The following is an 18,162-nucleotide window of genomic DNA, read 5'->3' as shown; positions in this document are numbered from 1 at the left end:
ACAGATAGTCAACCAACATTTAAAAATAAATTGGCTGAATATTTAGATGTAAATTAAGGGAGGGAAAAAAACTGACTTAAGCATTAGTGTCATGCAATATTTTGTGTAATGTAATATCTTGTACAGACATCTTTCATTAACCTGACACGTTCCACATCATTACGAAGTGTCGTATTCATGATCTATGGAACAAGTATTAATCTAATCTAATCTAATCTAATCTACTCGTAATTTCAGTGCACAATACCAGACTGCTCCAGAATAATTCTTCCCGCTGATGGGTAGACACGCTCAGTACTCGTAAACTGTCCAAATAGCAGGGCTACAAAGCCGCTCCAGAAATAATGCATCAACGTGTGCCAGCACCCTGTCCAGTAGAGTACACAGGAGGTAGCGATAAGTGACGCATCACTCAGATGTCAAACCATGCAGAGTCCCTGCTCGGCTTACACAAGCATGAGGTGGCGGGACCCCTATTCATACTTAAACCCTGAGAAATTCCCATCCACTTGACGCCAATGATGACGCGATCGCACCTACAGCCGACTCAGCCGTCAGCTGTTAAAGCACTCACAGATCTCCATTTAGGGCTGCCGCCACAACACCCATGAATTGAGGCAGCCGCAGGTCGGGTACCGCGGCTTCGTCGAACACCGGTGAAAGTTGCATACTTCTATACAGTCACCGTTATACTGTCATAGCACTCCAAAGCGCGTTCACGCCAGTCACATATTCGAAGCATTTCAAGCCATCACTTATCTATACCATTGAAGGCAGAATAGCACAGAGCTTGTTGACACATGCATTCAACTGCACGTACCCTCCCCAGCCTGATTGATACATCGTCATTTAACGCCAATTGGCTTTATATATATATATATATATATATATATATATATATATATATATATATATATATATATATATATCAGCCAAGTCCAGCTCTCTGTAATTTTTTACTGCATCAGAAATAGTTAATCTTCACTCTCTGCCCTAACAGAACCTGTTTATCAAAATATCGCCCAATCCATTCTTTCTCCCGGATATAAAGTGATAGCCTTCCTGTTCTCAACATACGCAGATGTTCTCACCGCTCCTATATCCCACCCCAACCAATCGAACATTTTCTTTGTGGGGTTGTCTTTCGTTATTTTGCAAAGATTGCTACATTGCACAGACAGTTCCCTCAATACATACACCTCTAACCTGTTCTTTCTTTCTACAGACGCTACACTCAGTGGTAATAAACAATTTTACACTGATCACCATATCGCACCGAGAACTAAACATCGCAAAGTTGTCTAAAGGTCATCAAATACATACGACTATTTCTGTTTTCTTGCTTGCATTTCTACAGACATCTCCAGGCTCCTCTATTAAACGAACAACCATATTTTCGGAATAATATTATACAATTTTCTCCGCACGTGTCGATATGAAGCACACAGCAGTAGCCCCCCCCCCCCCTCCCCCCGGGTCGGTAGCGCAACATAATGCACAAGATGTAGACTGTAAATTGTTTCTCCACAAACAACAAACTTTAGCGATGTGCAGCGTGCTGCCGACCATTGGTTAACTATAAACAAGTATAGTAAACTGATATTTGCACTCTCGAATGCCGAAGTCGGCGATGTAAGTGATTTCAGATGATCAATATTGTTTACAAACCAACTACAGTCTTTCACACGTCTAGAGAACAGGCAAACGTGTGTTGAACACACCCCAATCGATATTCCCACAACTAAATAAATGCACCAAATGTACAGAAGCAGTCGACCGAACAATTTACATGGGAGGGTATAGCTCTCCACCGCAAACGCTCCATCTTTCCAAAGTTACACTTGATCACGAAAGCCTCCCAGCACGTAGAAAGTATTAATTCGCTATTCAGTCGTCTAGAAGATGGAAAAGTTAACTATGATACATTCCTACACCCAAACAGACCTCTGCATTCGGAAGATTGTTACTATTAACATGGGAACGCGAATCAATACCACCACAGACTTTGTATACACGAACACATTCTATAAAACCCTCACATACTGTATATCTCCTGTCATTATACTTACAATTAAATCTTACAATCATGGTCTCAACTGAAGCATATTCGGCAATGTGCGAAGTATTGGAAATACGTTCCGATGAACGATGTGGCTCTGGAAATACTTGTTTGTACCTTCCCTACCACTAGACATACTCTCCCAATCGCTATCACACTACTCCAAGTTCACCGGATCTGAAATCCCCGGATTTCTTTCTGTGGGGGAAGTTGAAGGATATTTGCTATCGTGATCCACCGACAACGCCTGCCAACATGCGTCAGCACATTGTCAACGCATGTGCGAACATTACGGAAGGCCAACTAATCGCTGTTGAGAGTAATGTCGTTACACGTATTGTTAAATGCATTGAAGTTCTAGATATCCGCTGCTTTCATAGACTGCCTATACGTAGCGTCTTTGCCGTAGGTATGACTGCTCAAATTGAATTGCGGAGAGTTGGATCTCACCGAAATTGTGATTACCGGCATTGTTGAAAACTGCCTTTTTGAATATCGAATGTAGTTTTTTTTATGAATTATGACAACATTTCATCTCATACAAGAGGATGATGTATACTGAAATGTAGCTAAGACGATCACTTACAGAAAAATATAATTTCGTAAATGGAAGAAGTATTTTCAGTTCTTTGGTTATTTTAACTTCTCCCTTGTCTGTGGCTCGGAACAATATTTGCTGTATCGTAACTCGTAGGGAAATTTGAATCCTGCGAAATCAGTGGAACCTGCACTACGGTCGTTTATGCTCTATTTTAAGAGGTAAAATTCTGGACTTTATCAAAATTAACTTGGACAGTGATTCCCAAGCTGGACAGTGAGAACGTCATAGCACGCAATACGTATTTCCCCACGGCGTAAGATTGTGCGTCTGATTATTTTAAGATCGCCGCAATTCCGTAGAGCCACAGAGATTTTATTCCAGGTGCTAACTTGGACAACGAGAGTCAAAGTATGATTATGAGCTGTAACTTGTAATCATTTTGTTTTATAGACTTCGGAATTCAAAGCAGTAACCAAATTTCTTCCTGTGTGGGATCGTTTAAAATGAGTTGGAAAGCTACTTCTCTCGCCCATAAGTTTCCATTCAAATAACTAGACATTATTCAGTCATATTAATTTTAACTTCAGTTTCTGGGGGGGGGGGGGGGGGGGAGGCGAGAAGCTTAAGTACTATACCACACCGCGATAGCAAATTTCAATCGCACAAACTTTATCTCGTACAAACATTGTGGGAACATACTAAAATGTAGACTTTCACGGCCGGAAATATCACGTCCATCATAAGAAGAGGAGAAACGGAACGATCAGCTGTTGCGGAGCATGCTTTCCAGCCAGGGAACCACAACATTCGTTTCGAGGAGACGCAGGTACTAGAGGCCACAAGCGGATATTACGAAAGTCTCTACAGGGAGGTAATCGAAATAGCTAAACACCCTCATAATTTCAATCGAAAGGAGGAAGGCGTGAAATAAAGCGGTATATGGATGCCCGTGTTAAAGAAGATGTGTACCACCCGTCCACTACTGGGTGATGGCAACGGCGATCGACGGCGACGGACAGCGGCCAATTGCACTGACGTTTTCAAAACACGTGACGTCACACCGCGGCGCGGGAGCGCGCGGCCACGGAATTTAGCGGCAGTCCGTAGCGAGCCAGTGGGTGTGTTGGACCTTCCATCGAGCTACGGACCCTCCTGAAGATGTGTCCCGCAGTCGGAGACGAAACGTTGGCAATTGACACAGAATTCATCAACCGACCACGGCATAACAGCCCGGATAATTATAATGGACATGATTGTGGGAACAGCGAGTAAAGCGCTGAAGTCAGCACTTCCTAAATTTGAGAGTTCTATGAGGGCTTGTCAACAGCGATTGAATTCATCTGCATAATTTGTACTGGGTCAGAATGATTTCGCATGTTATTGCGATGTAATTTTCTTAGGTTTTTCTTCAATCTACTGAAACAGCAAGAGACAAATAAACCATTGGTAAAGGGACATGTAAAATTTTGCAACTTTTTATGTGTAATGTATGTTGCGCGTTTGTGGAGTAGTAGAATACCTTGTACAGCTCTGTTGGGGAGATGGCGGCAGAGATCATCCGTCAGCCCAGAGAAAACAGCAGAGCGCTGGAACCAGAGACCATCACGCACCAGGTGGCCGCTAGAAGAACAACTGACTGTCTTACACTGATTGCCCAGATAATTGAGACCACTTTTGTAATAGCCGGTATTTCCAGGTTTGGCACGGATAACAGCGGCGACGCTTCGTGGCACGGAAGCGATTAGGCCTTGGTAGGTCGCTGCAAGGAGTTGGCATCACATCTGCACACAAATCACTTACTCCCCTTAAATTCCGGGGAGAGGGCGATGAACTCTGACGCCGCGTTCTGTCAAATCCCAGATGTATTCGATTGGTTTCAGATCTGGTGAGTTGGGGGCCACCAAATCAATTGTGGAACTCGCAACTGTCTTTCTCGGACCAATCCATCACACTCCTGGCCTTCTGACACGGCGCATTATCTTACTGAAAAATGCCACTGCCATCGGGAAACATTATCGTCGTGAAAGGGAGCACGTGGTCTGCAACCAGTGTTCGACACTCCTTGGCCGTTATGGTGCATTGCACGAGCGCCACTGGACTCATCAATGCCCACTTGAATGTTCTCCAGAGCACAAAGGAGCCGCCGCAAGCTTGTCTCCGTCACGCAGTTCAGGTGCCCACAGGTGCTCTTCCCCTGGGAGACGACGGATTCGAGCCCTCCCACCGGAATCATGAAGAAGCTACATCTACATTTATACCTCGCAAGGCCCCCACAGTGTATGGCGGAGGGCACTTTACGTGCCATTGTCGTTACCTCCCATTCCTGTTCCACTCGTGTCTGATTCGCGGGAAGAACGACTGCAGGAAACCCTCCGTGCGCGCTCGAATCTCTCTAGTTTTACATTCGTGATCTCCTCGGGAGGTATAAGTAGGGGGAAGCAATATATTCGATACCTCATCCAGAAACGCGCCCTCTCGAAACCTGGACAGCAAGCTACACCGCGATGCAGAGCGCCTCTCTTGAAGAGCCTGCCACTTGAGTTTGCTAAACATCTCTGTAACGCTATCACGCTTACCAAATAACCCTGTGAAAAAACGCGCCGCTCTTTTTTGGATCTTCTCTATCTCCTCTGTCAACCAGCCCTGGTACGAATCCGACACTGATGAGCAATACTCAATTATAGGCCGAACGGGTGTTTGTAGGCCACCTCCTTTGTTGATGGACTACATTTTCTAAAGACTCTTCCAATGAATCTCAGACTTTCACCCGCTTTACCAACAATTAATTTTATATGATCAATCCACTACAAATCGTTACGTACTCATAATCCCAGATAGTTTACAGAAGTAACTGCTACCGGTGTTTGTTCCTCTATCATATAATCATACAATAAAGGATCCTTCTTTTTATGTATTCACAATACATTACATTTGTCTATGTTAAGGGTCAGTTGCCACTCCCTGCACCAAGTGCCTATCCGCTGCAGATCTTCCTGCATTTCGCTGCAATTTTCTAGTGCTGCAACTTCTCTGTATACTACAGCATCATCCGCGAAAAGCCGCATGGAACTTCCGACACTATCTACTAGGTCATTTATATATATTGTGAAAAGCAATGGTTCCTTAACACTCATCTGTGGCACGCCAGAGGTTACTTTAACGTATGTGGCTGTCTCTCCATTGAGAACAACATGCTGTGTTCTGTTTGCTAAAAACTCTTCATTCCAGCCACACAGCTGGTCTGATATTCCGTAGGTTCTTACTTTGTTTATCAGGCGACAGTGCGGAACTGTATCGAACGCCTTCCGGAAGTCAAGGAAAATGGCATCTACCTGGGAGAATGTATCTAATATTTTCTGGGTCTCATGAACAAATACAGCGAGTTGGGTCTCACACGATCGCTTTTTCCGGAATCCATGTTGATTCCTACAGAGTAGATTCCGCGCTTCCAGAAATGACGTGATACGCGAACAAAGAGCATGTTCTAAAATTCTACAACAGATCGATGTCATAGACCTATAGTTTTCCGCATCTGCTCGACGACCCTTCTTGAAAACTGGAACTACCTGTGCTCTTTTCCAGTCATTTGGAACCTTCCGTTCCTGTAGAGACTTGCGGTACACGGCTGTTAGATGGGGGACAAGTTCTTTCGCGTACTTTGTGTAGAATCGTATTGGTATCCCGTCAGATCCAGTGGACTTTCCTCTGTTGAGTGATTTCAGTTGCTTTTATATTCCTTGGGCACTTATTCCTGTGTCAGCCATTTTTTAGTTGGTGCGAGGATTTTGAGAAAGAACTGCAGTGCGATCTTCCTGTGTGAAACTGCTTTGGAAAAAGTTGGTTAGTATTTCAGTGTGTGTCATCCTCTGTTTCAATGCCATCATCATCCCAGAGTGTCTGGATACGCTGTTTGGGAATGTATCAGACCGTGAAAAGTTCTGCCACTGCGGTAACGTCAAGTATCGATGGACAGGTGTCCATTATAGTTGTAACTGTCGATGTCACGGTGTTAACATTGAGACATGCATGGGTCGTCGGCAGAGGAGGCCCCATCGTTAGGAATATTCGGTGTCCTCTGTGTTCAGACATACTTGTACTCTGCCTAGCATTGAAGTCCAATGTCAGTTCCGCCACCTGTTCTGTTTTATTCGTCTGCCCAGCCTGCCACGTCCGACAACTGCAATTAGGGGTGGACGCCCAACCCGACGACGTCCGGACGTGGTTTAATATTGGTTTCGCCACGTGTTGAAGACATTCAACACAGCACCCCTCGAACTCCCAACAAGTTGTCCAGTTTCCAAAATGTTCTTACCGAGCCTCAGAGCCGGCCCCAGTGGCGGGGCGGTTATAGGCGCTACAGTCTGGAACCGCACGACCGCTACGATCGCAGGTTCGAATCCTGCCTCGGGCATGGATGTATGTCATGTCCTTAGGTTAGTTAGGTTTACGTAGTTTTAAGTTCTAGGGGACTGATGACCTCAGAGTCATTTGAACCATTTGAACCGAGCCTCAGAGGTTTTAAAAATGTGCCCTCGGTCAGACTTAGGTAGATCGCCCGCCTTCCCCATTCTACACACAGGCAGCATACATGTACATGTAATACATGCACCATGTTTGTGTCTGACTGGCAGTCATTCCTCGCTAGATGACACTGTCATCACCTGGACGGGCTTGTGTCGACAGTTGGTTGGTGGACATAATGTTCTGGCTGATCATTGTATAAAGGCTCGTAATACCGCTATTTGCTTTCTCTGACAGTCAAAACAAATTGTTCCTCCTCAGCGATTGCTTTCCGAAGTGCTGACGATTGCTTAGTGGTACGGAGGAAATCGTGGAAAGTAGTTCATTTCATCTGTTAGCAGTGAGACGCGAGAATATGAACACTATGTGAATGGATACGAAATGAAGTAAATAACCTAACGAGCTTCATAAGCATTCGTCTTTCTTCAGTATAGCTTCAACCTACGTTTATTGTCATGCAGTCATCGTCATGAAATCTGTCGTTTCAATGGATACATTTAAAACTACTGCAGCTGCACATTCGTCCTCGCTGTTCTGAGCCGTTGCAGCAGTGAACTCCAATTTGACGTTTAGGCTTCAGCAAGTAGCTGCAGTCGTTTACGTATTCCACGCTGACGTAGATCCAGCAGCAAACCTCGTAGTGATTAGCTCTCACGTTAAATTTACTTTAATTTTTATTGTAGGTCCGTCCGGGGCAGAACCCTTCAAAACTCTTTGAAATCCTCGATAAGTTCAGTACTTCAAAAACAGAAAAAAACAGTTACTTTTCAGTTAGGCAAACGCAACATATGCAGCGGCTAATGATGCCTGTCTGGAGATTACAATTTCTGAATGTCCTCTCACTGCCCATGCAGCTCCCTCGCCATTGAGAGACAACTTCGTGGGTCTGTGGGAGGAGTGGTTAGCGTTGGAGAAAAATCTGAGGCCGGCGAAACCGACGACACGACCGCGGCGCATCTCCTTACGGCGACAGCGACGGCAGCAACTACTTTTAACGCACCTCCGGATAGGAAACTGTCCTTTGACGCCTGGGTCTCTCCTTCGGCAGGACGACCAACTTGTGTACAGTTCTGGTAGTGCAAACCTTTTCCTACGCCAAACTGTAACTAAATGCGCTTTATACCAAGCAATTAGGGCCGCAACCCACAGACCAGTTGACCTCTGTTTTAGATGATGAACTGAATGTGTTTCGTGTGTTAAGTTTCTATTTCATGACTGATCTCGTCGATAGTGGCTTAGGTAGAAGAATTTACTTTGTTTGTAAGATGGTTGCTACATCGTTTCATTTCCTGTTGACCCTGAAGACACACTTTCATGTTGCACTATTTTGAGGTTGTGTCTTTACAGTCAATGTATTTTACTCACACACTGCCCTGACTTGTCCCTGTTTTGTTGTTTGTGAACAAATGTGAGGAAGACAACCCCAAGATGGTTGTAGATTTCAATTTTTTAATTTACGTTTTGTTGGTTGCTGCTAGCAATTAATAACCACTGTTGTGTTCTTTTTGTTAAGTGTGGGTGCTGACGAAATAGCAGCTTAGCGCAATATACAAGCCAGTACCATCACAAAAACAGTCATTCAAAGAAACAACTGAGTAAATAAAGCAAACGAATGTTCACTTTAAATTTTGATTTATTCGAAACATTTGCAAATTCATTTCAAACAATTTCTAAAAAGCGTACATTAAAATTTTCTTCATGACAAGGCTACAATCAAGACTGACCCAATTTTTAAAGGCACTTCACATTGTTAGTCACATCAAAACCAGGGACTTGAGTTTTACTGGGTACGAGAAATTTACAAGCGAATGCCTTCTTCTTCGGTGGTTCAGTAACACAAAAGGACGTTTTAATGGGTCAGACCTTCTTTGGAGTAAATGCTCTTATCTTTGGAGGCCCTGTGACTATGAAGGCTGCCTTAATAGGACACACCTTCCGTTCAGTAAAGGCCCTTTTCTTCGGTGGGCCTGTAACGATAAAGGCTGTTTTGATCGGAAATGGTCCTGTTTTTAAGGGCATTACTTTCATAAGGCCAACACTAAGAGATGCTCTCAAACGACAATATTCTGCAAAGATAGAGGTGGTTGCCAAACATTCCTTATTGGAGGGCTCATCATGTATATCCAACTTCTCATTAGAGGGCTCATCAGGCCATTGTGCAGTACTTTCTGCTGAGTCTGGTGGTGGCTCAGATTCTCTTTCCAACTTCTCGTTATAGGGCTCATCAGGCCATTGTGCAGTACTTTCTACTGAGTCTGGTGGCGGCTCAGAATCTCTTTCCAACTTCTCATTATAGGGCTCATCAGGCCATTGTGCAGTACTTTCTACTGAGTCTGGTTGGGGCTCAGAAACTCTTTCCAATTTCTCATTATAGGGCTCATCAGGCCATTGTGCAGTACTTCCTACTGAGTCTGGTCGCGGCTCAGAATGTCTTTCCAACTTCTCGTTATAGGGCTCATCAGGCCATTGTGCAGTACTTTCTACCGAGTCTGGTGTCGGCTCAGAATCTCTTTCCAACTTCTCATTATAGGGCTCATCAGGCCATTGTGCAGTACTTTCTACTGAGTCTGGTGGCGGCTCAGAAACTCTTTCCAATTTCTCGTTATAGGGCTCATCAGGCCATTGTGCAGTACTTTCTACTGAGTCTGGTGGCGGCTCAGAATCTCTTTCCAACTTCTCGTTATAGGGCTCATCAGGCCATTGTGCAGTACTTTCTACTGAGTCTGGTGGCGGCTCAGAATGTCTTTCCAACTTCTCGTTATAGGGCTCATCAGGCCATTGTGCAGTACTTTCTACTGAGTCTGGTGGCGGCTCAGAATCTCTTTCCAACTTCTCGTTATAGGCCTCATCAGGCCATTGTGCAGTACTTTCTACTGAGTCTGGTGGCTGCTCAGAAACTCTTTCCAACTTCTCGTTATAGGGCTCATCAGGCCATTGTGCAGTACTTTCTACTGAGTCTGGTGGCGGCTCAGAATGTCTTTCCAACTTCTCGTTATAGGGCTCATCAGGCCATTGTGCAGTACTTTCTACTGAGTCTGGTGGCGGCTCAGAATCTCTTTCCAACTTCTCGTTATAGGCCTCATCAGGCCGTTGTGCAGTACTTTCTACTGAGTCTGGTGGCTGCTCAGAAACTCTTTCCAACTTCTCGTTATAGGGCTCATCAGGCCATTGTGCAGTACTTTCTACTGAGTCTGGTGGCGGCTCAGAATCTCTTTCCAACTTCTCGTTATAGGGCTCATCAGGCCATTGTGCAGTACTTTCTACTGAGTCTGGTCGCGGCTCAGAATCTCTTTCCGACTTCTCGTTATAGGGCTCATCAGGCCATTGTGCAGTACTTTCTACTGAGTCTGGTGGCGGCTCAGAATCTCTTTCCAACTTCTCGTTATAGGGCTCATCAGGCCATTGTGCAGTACTTTCTACTGAGTCTGGTGGCGGCTCAGAATGTCTTTCCAACTTCTCGTTATAGGGCTCATCAGGCCATTGTGCAGTACTTTCTACTGAGTCTGGTGGCGGCTCAGAATCTCTTTCCAACTTCTCATTATAGGGCTCATCAGGCCATTGTGCAGTACTTTCTACTGAGTCTGGTGGCGGCTCAGAATGTCTTTCCAACTTCTCGTTATAGGGCTCATCAGGCCATTGTGCAGTACTTTCTTCTGAGTCTGGTGGCGGCTCAGAATCTCTTTCCAACTTCTCATTATAGGGCTCATCAGGCCATTGTGCAGTACTTTCTACTGAGTCTGGTGGCGGCTCAGAATGTCTTTCCAACTTCTCGTTATAGGGCTCATCAGGCCATTGTGCAGTACTTTCTACTGAGTCTGGTGGCGGCTCAGAATCTCTTTCCAACTTCTCATTATAGGGCTCATCAGGCCATTGTGCAGTACTTTCTACTGAGTCTGGTGGCGGCTCATTATGTCTTTCCAACTTCTCGTTATAGGGCTCATCAGGCCATTGTGCAGTACTTTCTACTGAGTCTGGTGGCGGCTCAGAATCTCTTTCCAACTTCTCGTTATAGGGCTCATCAGGCCATTGTGCAGTACTTTCTACTGAGTCTGGTGTCGGCTCAGAATCTGTTTCCAACTTCTCGTTATAGGGCTCATCAGGCCATTGTGCAGTACTTTCTACTGAGTCTGGTGGCGGCTCAGAATCTCTTTCCAACTTCTCGTTATAGGGCTCATCAGGCCATTGTGCAGTACTTTCTACTGAGTCTGGTGGCGGCTCAGAATCTCTTTCCAACTTCTCGTTATAGGGCTCATCAGGCCATTGTGCAGTACTTTCTACTGAGTCTGGTGGCGGCTCAGAATCTCTTTCCAACTTCTCGTTATACGGCTCATCAGGCCATTGTGCAGTACTTTCTACTGAGTCTGGTGGCGGCTCAGAATCTCTTTCCAACTTCTCGTTATACGGCTCATCAGGCCATTGTGCAGTACTTTCTACTGAGTCAGGTGGTGGCTCAGCATAACTCTCTAATTCCTCATCCGCTGGCTCGTCATGCCAGTCTGCAAGAGATGCCACTGAGGGTGCTGGTGGTCTAGCATCCATCTCTAACTGCATATCGGGGGGCTCAGATAGGGATTCGGCAGTAGTCGCGGGTTCTGATGCTGGAGGCACGGCAATTGTCTCGAGCTGATCTGTTTTCTCATCTAGTCTTCTTCTCTGAGCGGGATGGTGTTGGCGAGTCCACTCCTGTTGGCAGAATACAGAAAGCTCGGTAAGAGACATGGAACACAAAATCATATATGTGTATTCAATGTACATAACTAGAATAATTCTGTAACTATCAGTTTGTTGCTTTTAACTGTGGTAGAAGGAGAACAATTTTAAAAATAATTGATGTCTGATTATTAATGTTCGTTTGGCGCAGCTGTAATATGCGGGACCTTTTTGTGTGTACTTATTTGCGTTTAATGTTTCAGTACGAATTTTTCAGTTGCGTGTGAGTTCAGGTAATAATGGAGATGACGGCAAACGCGATGCAAAATATAATTCCGATTTACGTGTATATTTAATACTGTTTATCCCAGCAGTTAAAGATGTGTCCACTTTTTATGTAATGGTCATGTATACGTACAAGTTACGGTTATGTGGGCAAGTTCAGTATATTAAATCTATTGACCCTCACAGCTCGCACTTGTTATGGGCCGATACCTGCTTGAATGGTTCACCGGCGTTGCATCTGATTTTGTGGTGCAACTAGCTCGGCATTTTTACGAGGGAAACGCTCGTCGTCTTCTGGGACACCACCTAAATCTTCAGTGACTACTTGGTAATACTGTGACTTTACAAATACCATCCGACACCATACTTGGGAGCCTTTCTACCAGCGGTAACGTTGTTTGTATCGATTGTGGTTGTTCTCGTGAAGCATATGAAATAACTTGGGAGGCACTTGCCCTCTGAAAAGTAGTGCACGCTATTCCAATGAAGTCCAACTATTACAAAGAAGAAGCAGTGGTTTGTGACATACAGTAACGAGACCACCTATTGTTTGGTGGACCCAAACATATTCGAAGGTGACAGCGTGAATCCAATGTGCATTGACAGGATACCGGAAAAGGCAAACTCAAAGGGCGTTTCTCACTTGTAAACGGATATGCACGGAAGTAAATAGAACACAGAAACGACAGAGAAAAATTGCACTTGAAGTGAGTTTTGTAACTCCCTGAGAAAAGACATACTGGTTAGCGCCGCATTAAGTTAAAAGTTCTCGGAAGAGGGAAATTGTTTGTACTGGAAGCAGAGTAACCATCCGCTGAAAAGACTTCCACCACCAACTGTTAGTGATAAGCCTTGGTCTTCGTCAGACTATTCCACCACCAGCTCTAAGTAACAAACATAGGACTTTTAGAGAGGACTGTAAAGATGATAATGATTTACAATGTAAGGGCATTATTATGCTTTTATATCAGTCACTAACAGTTCATCAGGCAAAGCCAATAAACACTAACCGATAATCTAAAACTACTCTCCATCTTCCTCAACTAGTTCTCTTAAAATTTAACTACGTATTATTTGTGCAGGAGAAACCTGAAACATGGAAACCTCAAATTACTACATCTTTACCTAAGCAAGGATTAAATCATTACCCCGAAACAGAGCAAAACAGCTGTATAAGCCACTAAGTGTGCAACAGGAATTCCACTATTAAACGCTGGGCAGAGTGAGCGAATGGGTGGAAAGAGTTTATTGAAGGCCTCTACGAGGGATACAAATGGATGTTGAGATGATAGACGTATGGGTCCAGTAATGGCACTTATCAGAGTTTCGACGCACATACGGTCAAATAAATCTATAGACGTCGACTGCATATCTACATTTCTAAAATCATGAGTGAAAGTGAAAACCAAACGACTTTTCAAGTTCGATTGAAGGATTTTTTAGTCTACAAACTACACAAAATTCCGAAGGGTTATACGAGCGAGAACTACCGAAAAATCGACTGACAAGTATAACACACCGAAGAATGGAAAAGAAAGCTTTGATTGAGGAAAGGTGCTGCGAATACATAGAAAGAAAGATCCCATATCACTTAGATACATTATAGCAGGTCAGCAACTGGAAGCAGGTAATTCCATAAATTATGTATGAGTACGCATTAGGAGTGATTTAAAATGGAGTGAACATATAAAGTTGATCGTCAGTAAAGCAGATGCTAGACTGAGAGTCATTGGAAGAATCCTAAGGAAATGCAATCCGAAAACAAAGGAAGTAGGTTACAGTAGGCTTGTTCGCCCACTGCTTGAATACTGCTCAGCAGTGTGGGATGCGTACCAGATAGGGTTGATAGAAGAGGTAGAGAAGATCCAATGGAGAGCAGCGTGCTTCGTTACAGGATCATTTAGCAATCGCGAAACCGTTACGGAGATGATAGATAAACACCGGTGGAAGATGCTGCAGGAGAGACGCTCAGTAGCTCGGTACGGGCTTTTGTTAAAGTTTCGAGAACATACCTTCACCGAGGGGTCAAACAGTATATTGCTCCCTCCTACATATATCTCGCGAAGAGACCATGAGGATAAAATCAGAGAGATTAGAGCCCACACAGAGGCATACCGACAATTCTTCTTTCCACGAACAATACGAGACTGGAATAGAAGGGAGAACCGGTAGAGATACTCAAGGTACGCTCCGCCACACACCGTCAGGTGGCTTGCGGAGTATGGATGTTGATGTAGGAAAAGGCACCAGAGAGGCACCTCTGACGTCGCTCATTATTGTAGAAGCAAGACTGCAAAAAGAGTTCCACGATGTAAAATAGTGGAATATGTTTCAGTTTCTCAGTCTTTCGCCCATACTATTCAGTCTGCCCATCAGCGAAATGATGACGAAAGTAAATGAAAGGATCATTTGTGGGTTTAAATTCAGGATGGAAGGATGTCAGTGATAAGATTCAGTGGTGGCACTGCTGTCATCAGTAAAAGTGAAGGGAAATGTTACACTGGGCTGTTATATTGAATCAGAAAAAGTGTTGCACAAAGTAGCAATTATACGAGAGACGGTTCCTGAATGTAGTATGGCGGTATGCTTCATTTCTTCTTTTGGTGAGCTCAGTGGTAGAGCCATTTGAAAAACTAACTAAATTTCTTAACATTGTTTAGAATCTAGTAGCACAGATAAAGCAATCTTTGTTTGTAAGCAGTTGCTAACCTCTAGTGGTGTGATTACTTCTATTTACTTCATTTTGTGAGAAGTTTCCATGAATGTGTTATGGGTGTGTTAATGAAGAAAGTATTTTTCGCTGCACTGGGTGATATAATTGATCAGTGATTGTCAGATCAGAGCAATTTCTGATCCTGTTATTGTGGGAGGCGTGTTTTTGAACAGTACTGCGTATTCAAAGATCACACAGGTAATGTGTATGCTTTCAGCACGTTCAGCAGTGGATGTGACGTTTTTATGTACTCCGGTGAAAGTTTTTCATTTGGTGTTTTCAGCCAGAAGACCGTTTTGAGGCATCTGACCACAGTTGTCTATACTCAACAGCTAGCTCCTTTATTTGTGTACGACTACCGCAAGCTACACCTATTTGAACCACCTCACCGTCGTGATTCTTTGGAATCAAAGTGACGATTGCTTGATACCACATGAAGTGTCCCGTTAAAAGATATCTCTTTTAGTAAGTTGTGCCATAAATCTCATTTCTGTCCAGTTCGTTTCAGTACCTCCTCAGCAATTATCGAATCTATCCAGTTGTGTAAGGCAGGTAAAAAATGAGCTGACAAAACATATCCCATGTTTCATTACTGCTTGGGGATGCAGAGTATTAGACATTTACGAGAGTCAGCTTAAGATAAGTGCTGTACGCCACTCACCAGATCATCACGTAAAAGCCCAGTGCACTCTCCAGCTGCCGCCTGCGAATGCAGATGTTCGACCCACTGCATCTGTACAAAAAGGAAAGAAAAAATTTTTGTAGTTAACGTATGTACCCACAGGAACACTACAGACTACATCTATAGCTGAAACCATTTAACACCAACATAAAATAGACTGGAAAGTGCTACAGAATCGATCCTGATGTCGAACCAATTAAATTTGAAGTGAGGAGGGCCCTAGTGTGATGACTGACTTTTCCAGTGCATACAGCTTATTGAGTATGAGTACTTCAAGGCTAGTAAATACAGATGTAGGAATAAATACTTGACATGAAGGTAATTCACCGGCCATATCACATAGTTAAATAGAGAGCTGTGTAAAGTTAAAGAAAGCGGCCATCAGCAATAATCCAAAACTCAGTCGAAGTAAGTATCTTGGTGTTAGTGGGTACAGTGTCGCAATCTCCCACATAGCAATGAAAAAGTAGAGACAAGATAAATAGCGAAGAAAACAGGAAAAGCGACGCTTGGAAATAACCACATTCAGAACAAAGAATGGACAGCCTTATAGGTCAATATAGAAATTTGATTCCTGAACATCTTAAGGCAGAAAAAGATAGGTTTGAAGACAGCGGAAAGAGATCTTTATATTGTTGTTGTGGTCTTCAGTCCTGAAACTGGTTTGATGCAGCTCTCCATGCTACTCTATCCTGTGCAAGCTTCTTCATCTCCCAGTACCTACTGCAGCCTACGTCCTTCTGAATCTGCTTAGTGCATTCATCTCTTGGTCTCCCTCTACGATTTTTGCCCTCCAAGCTGTCCTCCAGTACTAAATTGGTGATCCCTTGATGCCTCAGAACATGTCCTACCAACCGATCCCTTCTTCTAGTCAATTTGTGCCACAGACTCCTCTTCTCCCCAATTCTATTCATTACTTCCTCATTAGTTATGTGATGTACCCATCTAATCTTCAGCATTCTTCTGTAGCACCACATTTCGAAAGCTTCTATTCTCTTCTTGTCCAAACTATATATCGTCCATATTTCACTTCCATACATGGCTACACTCCATACAAATACTTTCGAAACGACTTCCTGACAATTAAATCTATACTCGGTGTTAACAAATTTCTCTTCTTCAGAAACGGTTTCCTTGCCATTGCCAGTCTACATTTTATATCTTCTTTACTTCGACTATCAACAGTCATTTTGCTCCCCAAATAGCAGAACTCCTTTACTACTTTAAGTGTCTCATTTCCTAATCTTATTCCCTCAGCATCACCCTACATAATTTGAGCACATTCCATTATCCTCGCTTTGCTTTTGTTGATGTTCATCTAAATTTTCGTAAGTGAGTGACGTCCCTTAGTGAGCACATGGTGTGTGTGTGTGTGTGTGTGTGTGTGTGTGTGTGTGCGTGTGTGTGTGGGTGCTACTGCTGTGTTGTACGTCGTCAGGAAACGGAGTGGTGCTCACCTTCGGAGCTTTGGTGACCTGCTCCAACTCGACCAGCCGTCGATGCCCCTGCATCGTCTTCCTTCGGCCGAAACAAGGACAGCACGCTGTCCAGTATCTCCTCCAACCCATCTGCAGCAGAGAAGAGCCTGTTCCACAAGCTGCCGAATGGTTTACGGTATAGTAATTGCTGCACTGTGCTGCACAGTAGAATCTTTCCTGTTGTCACCATACTGTGAAATAGATGGCGTGTTCAGCACCGCAAAAAACCAATTTGTGGCAATATCGAGTAGTTCCAAAAGAACGGAAAGTTTTCAGATAGAGAAATAGTTTTAGCAGTTGTTAAACGGCTCTGGTATTGTCACGTAGAAACCACAGTCAAGTTCTTAAGTTAGGTTGGTCAATGAAGTACTATATTTAGACTTGAAACACGTTAGTTACTGAAACTAGCTCACAGCCAGAACAGAACTGCCTTCCTGAACGAAGATTGCAGGTATAGACACTGACGGAGAAAAATCGCAACTTTAAAAAATAATTAACGTAGAATATTGAAATTTAGGGAATATATTTGCCTAGGTCACATATTTAAGTGCTCAGTATTGCAATATCTCAGGGTAAATTAAAGTGCAAGGTGGCCATCGCAAATGTGAAATTCTGATACATTAATAATCGGTGTAGCCGCCAGAGTGTTGATTGCAAGGATGCAAAGGTGCGTGCGTTGCGCTCTACAGGTGCCGGATGGCTGTTTGTTTGACAGAATTCGGTGCCTATTTCACTTGTTCGGACAACACAGGGACAGTTAATGCTGGTTATAGATGACGCCCCATTGCGACGTAACGCTCTCTTTCGCACATCGACGGCAGTTCTGCAACATAAATTGTTCACCTACCTCGAAACTGCTGCAGATCCGCAAACGTAACTCCTGACTGCAGCTACTTAAGGGGGTAGGACGTCAAACGGGGCGACTTGGATCAGGAGAGGTATCACAGGACATTTTGATTTCTACTGTCTATACTTTTACAAATAAATTCATAAAACTTTGTCAACATCACCAGGAAGGATTCAAGATTCACACTCGTTGCAGTGGAAGATCGAAAACATAACAAAATAAATTTTTTTACGTGTGAAATTTCATCATTCTTTCACTTACTAATGGCTGCATTTTTTGCTATAGGTACACTTTTCTTCATACGTTAGAGAGATTCTTCGATTAATTCTGCACAGCATACAAACCATGCATACAGGTGTATGAAACTCTAGAATTTATTTAATTTA

At 43.7% G+C, this 18,162-nt stretch overlaps 1 protein-coding gene across 1 annotated transcript; it reads right to left on the bottom strand.

Moving 5' to 3' along the window:
• Window positions 1–8,978: 8,978 nt before the first annotated feature.
• LOC126294749 (uncharacterized) lies at window positions 8,979–11,672 on the bottom strand. The gene has a single exon (XM_049987157.1). The coding sequence runs from the start codon at window positions 11,670–11,672 to the stop codon at window positions 8,979–8,981; it is 2,694 nt and encodes an 897-aa protein (XP_049843114.1).
• Between the last annotated feature and the right edge of the window lie 6,490 nt (window positions 11,673–18,162).

The sequence above is a fragment of the Schistocerca gregaria genome, chromosome 1 (assembly GCF_023897955.1).
Source record: "Schistocerca gregaria isolate iqSchGreg1 chromosome 1, iqSchGreg1.2, whole genome shotgun sequence".
In the NCBI taxonomy this organism is placed as follows: domain Eukaryota; kingdom Metazoa; phylum Arthropoda; class Insecta; order Orthoptera; family Acrididae; genus Schistocerca; species Schistocerca gregaria.
This window is presented reverse-complemented; position numbering and strand designations above follow the sequence as displayed.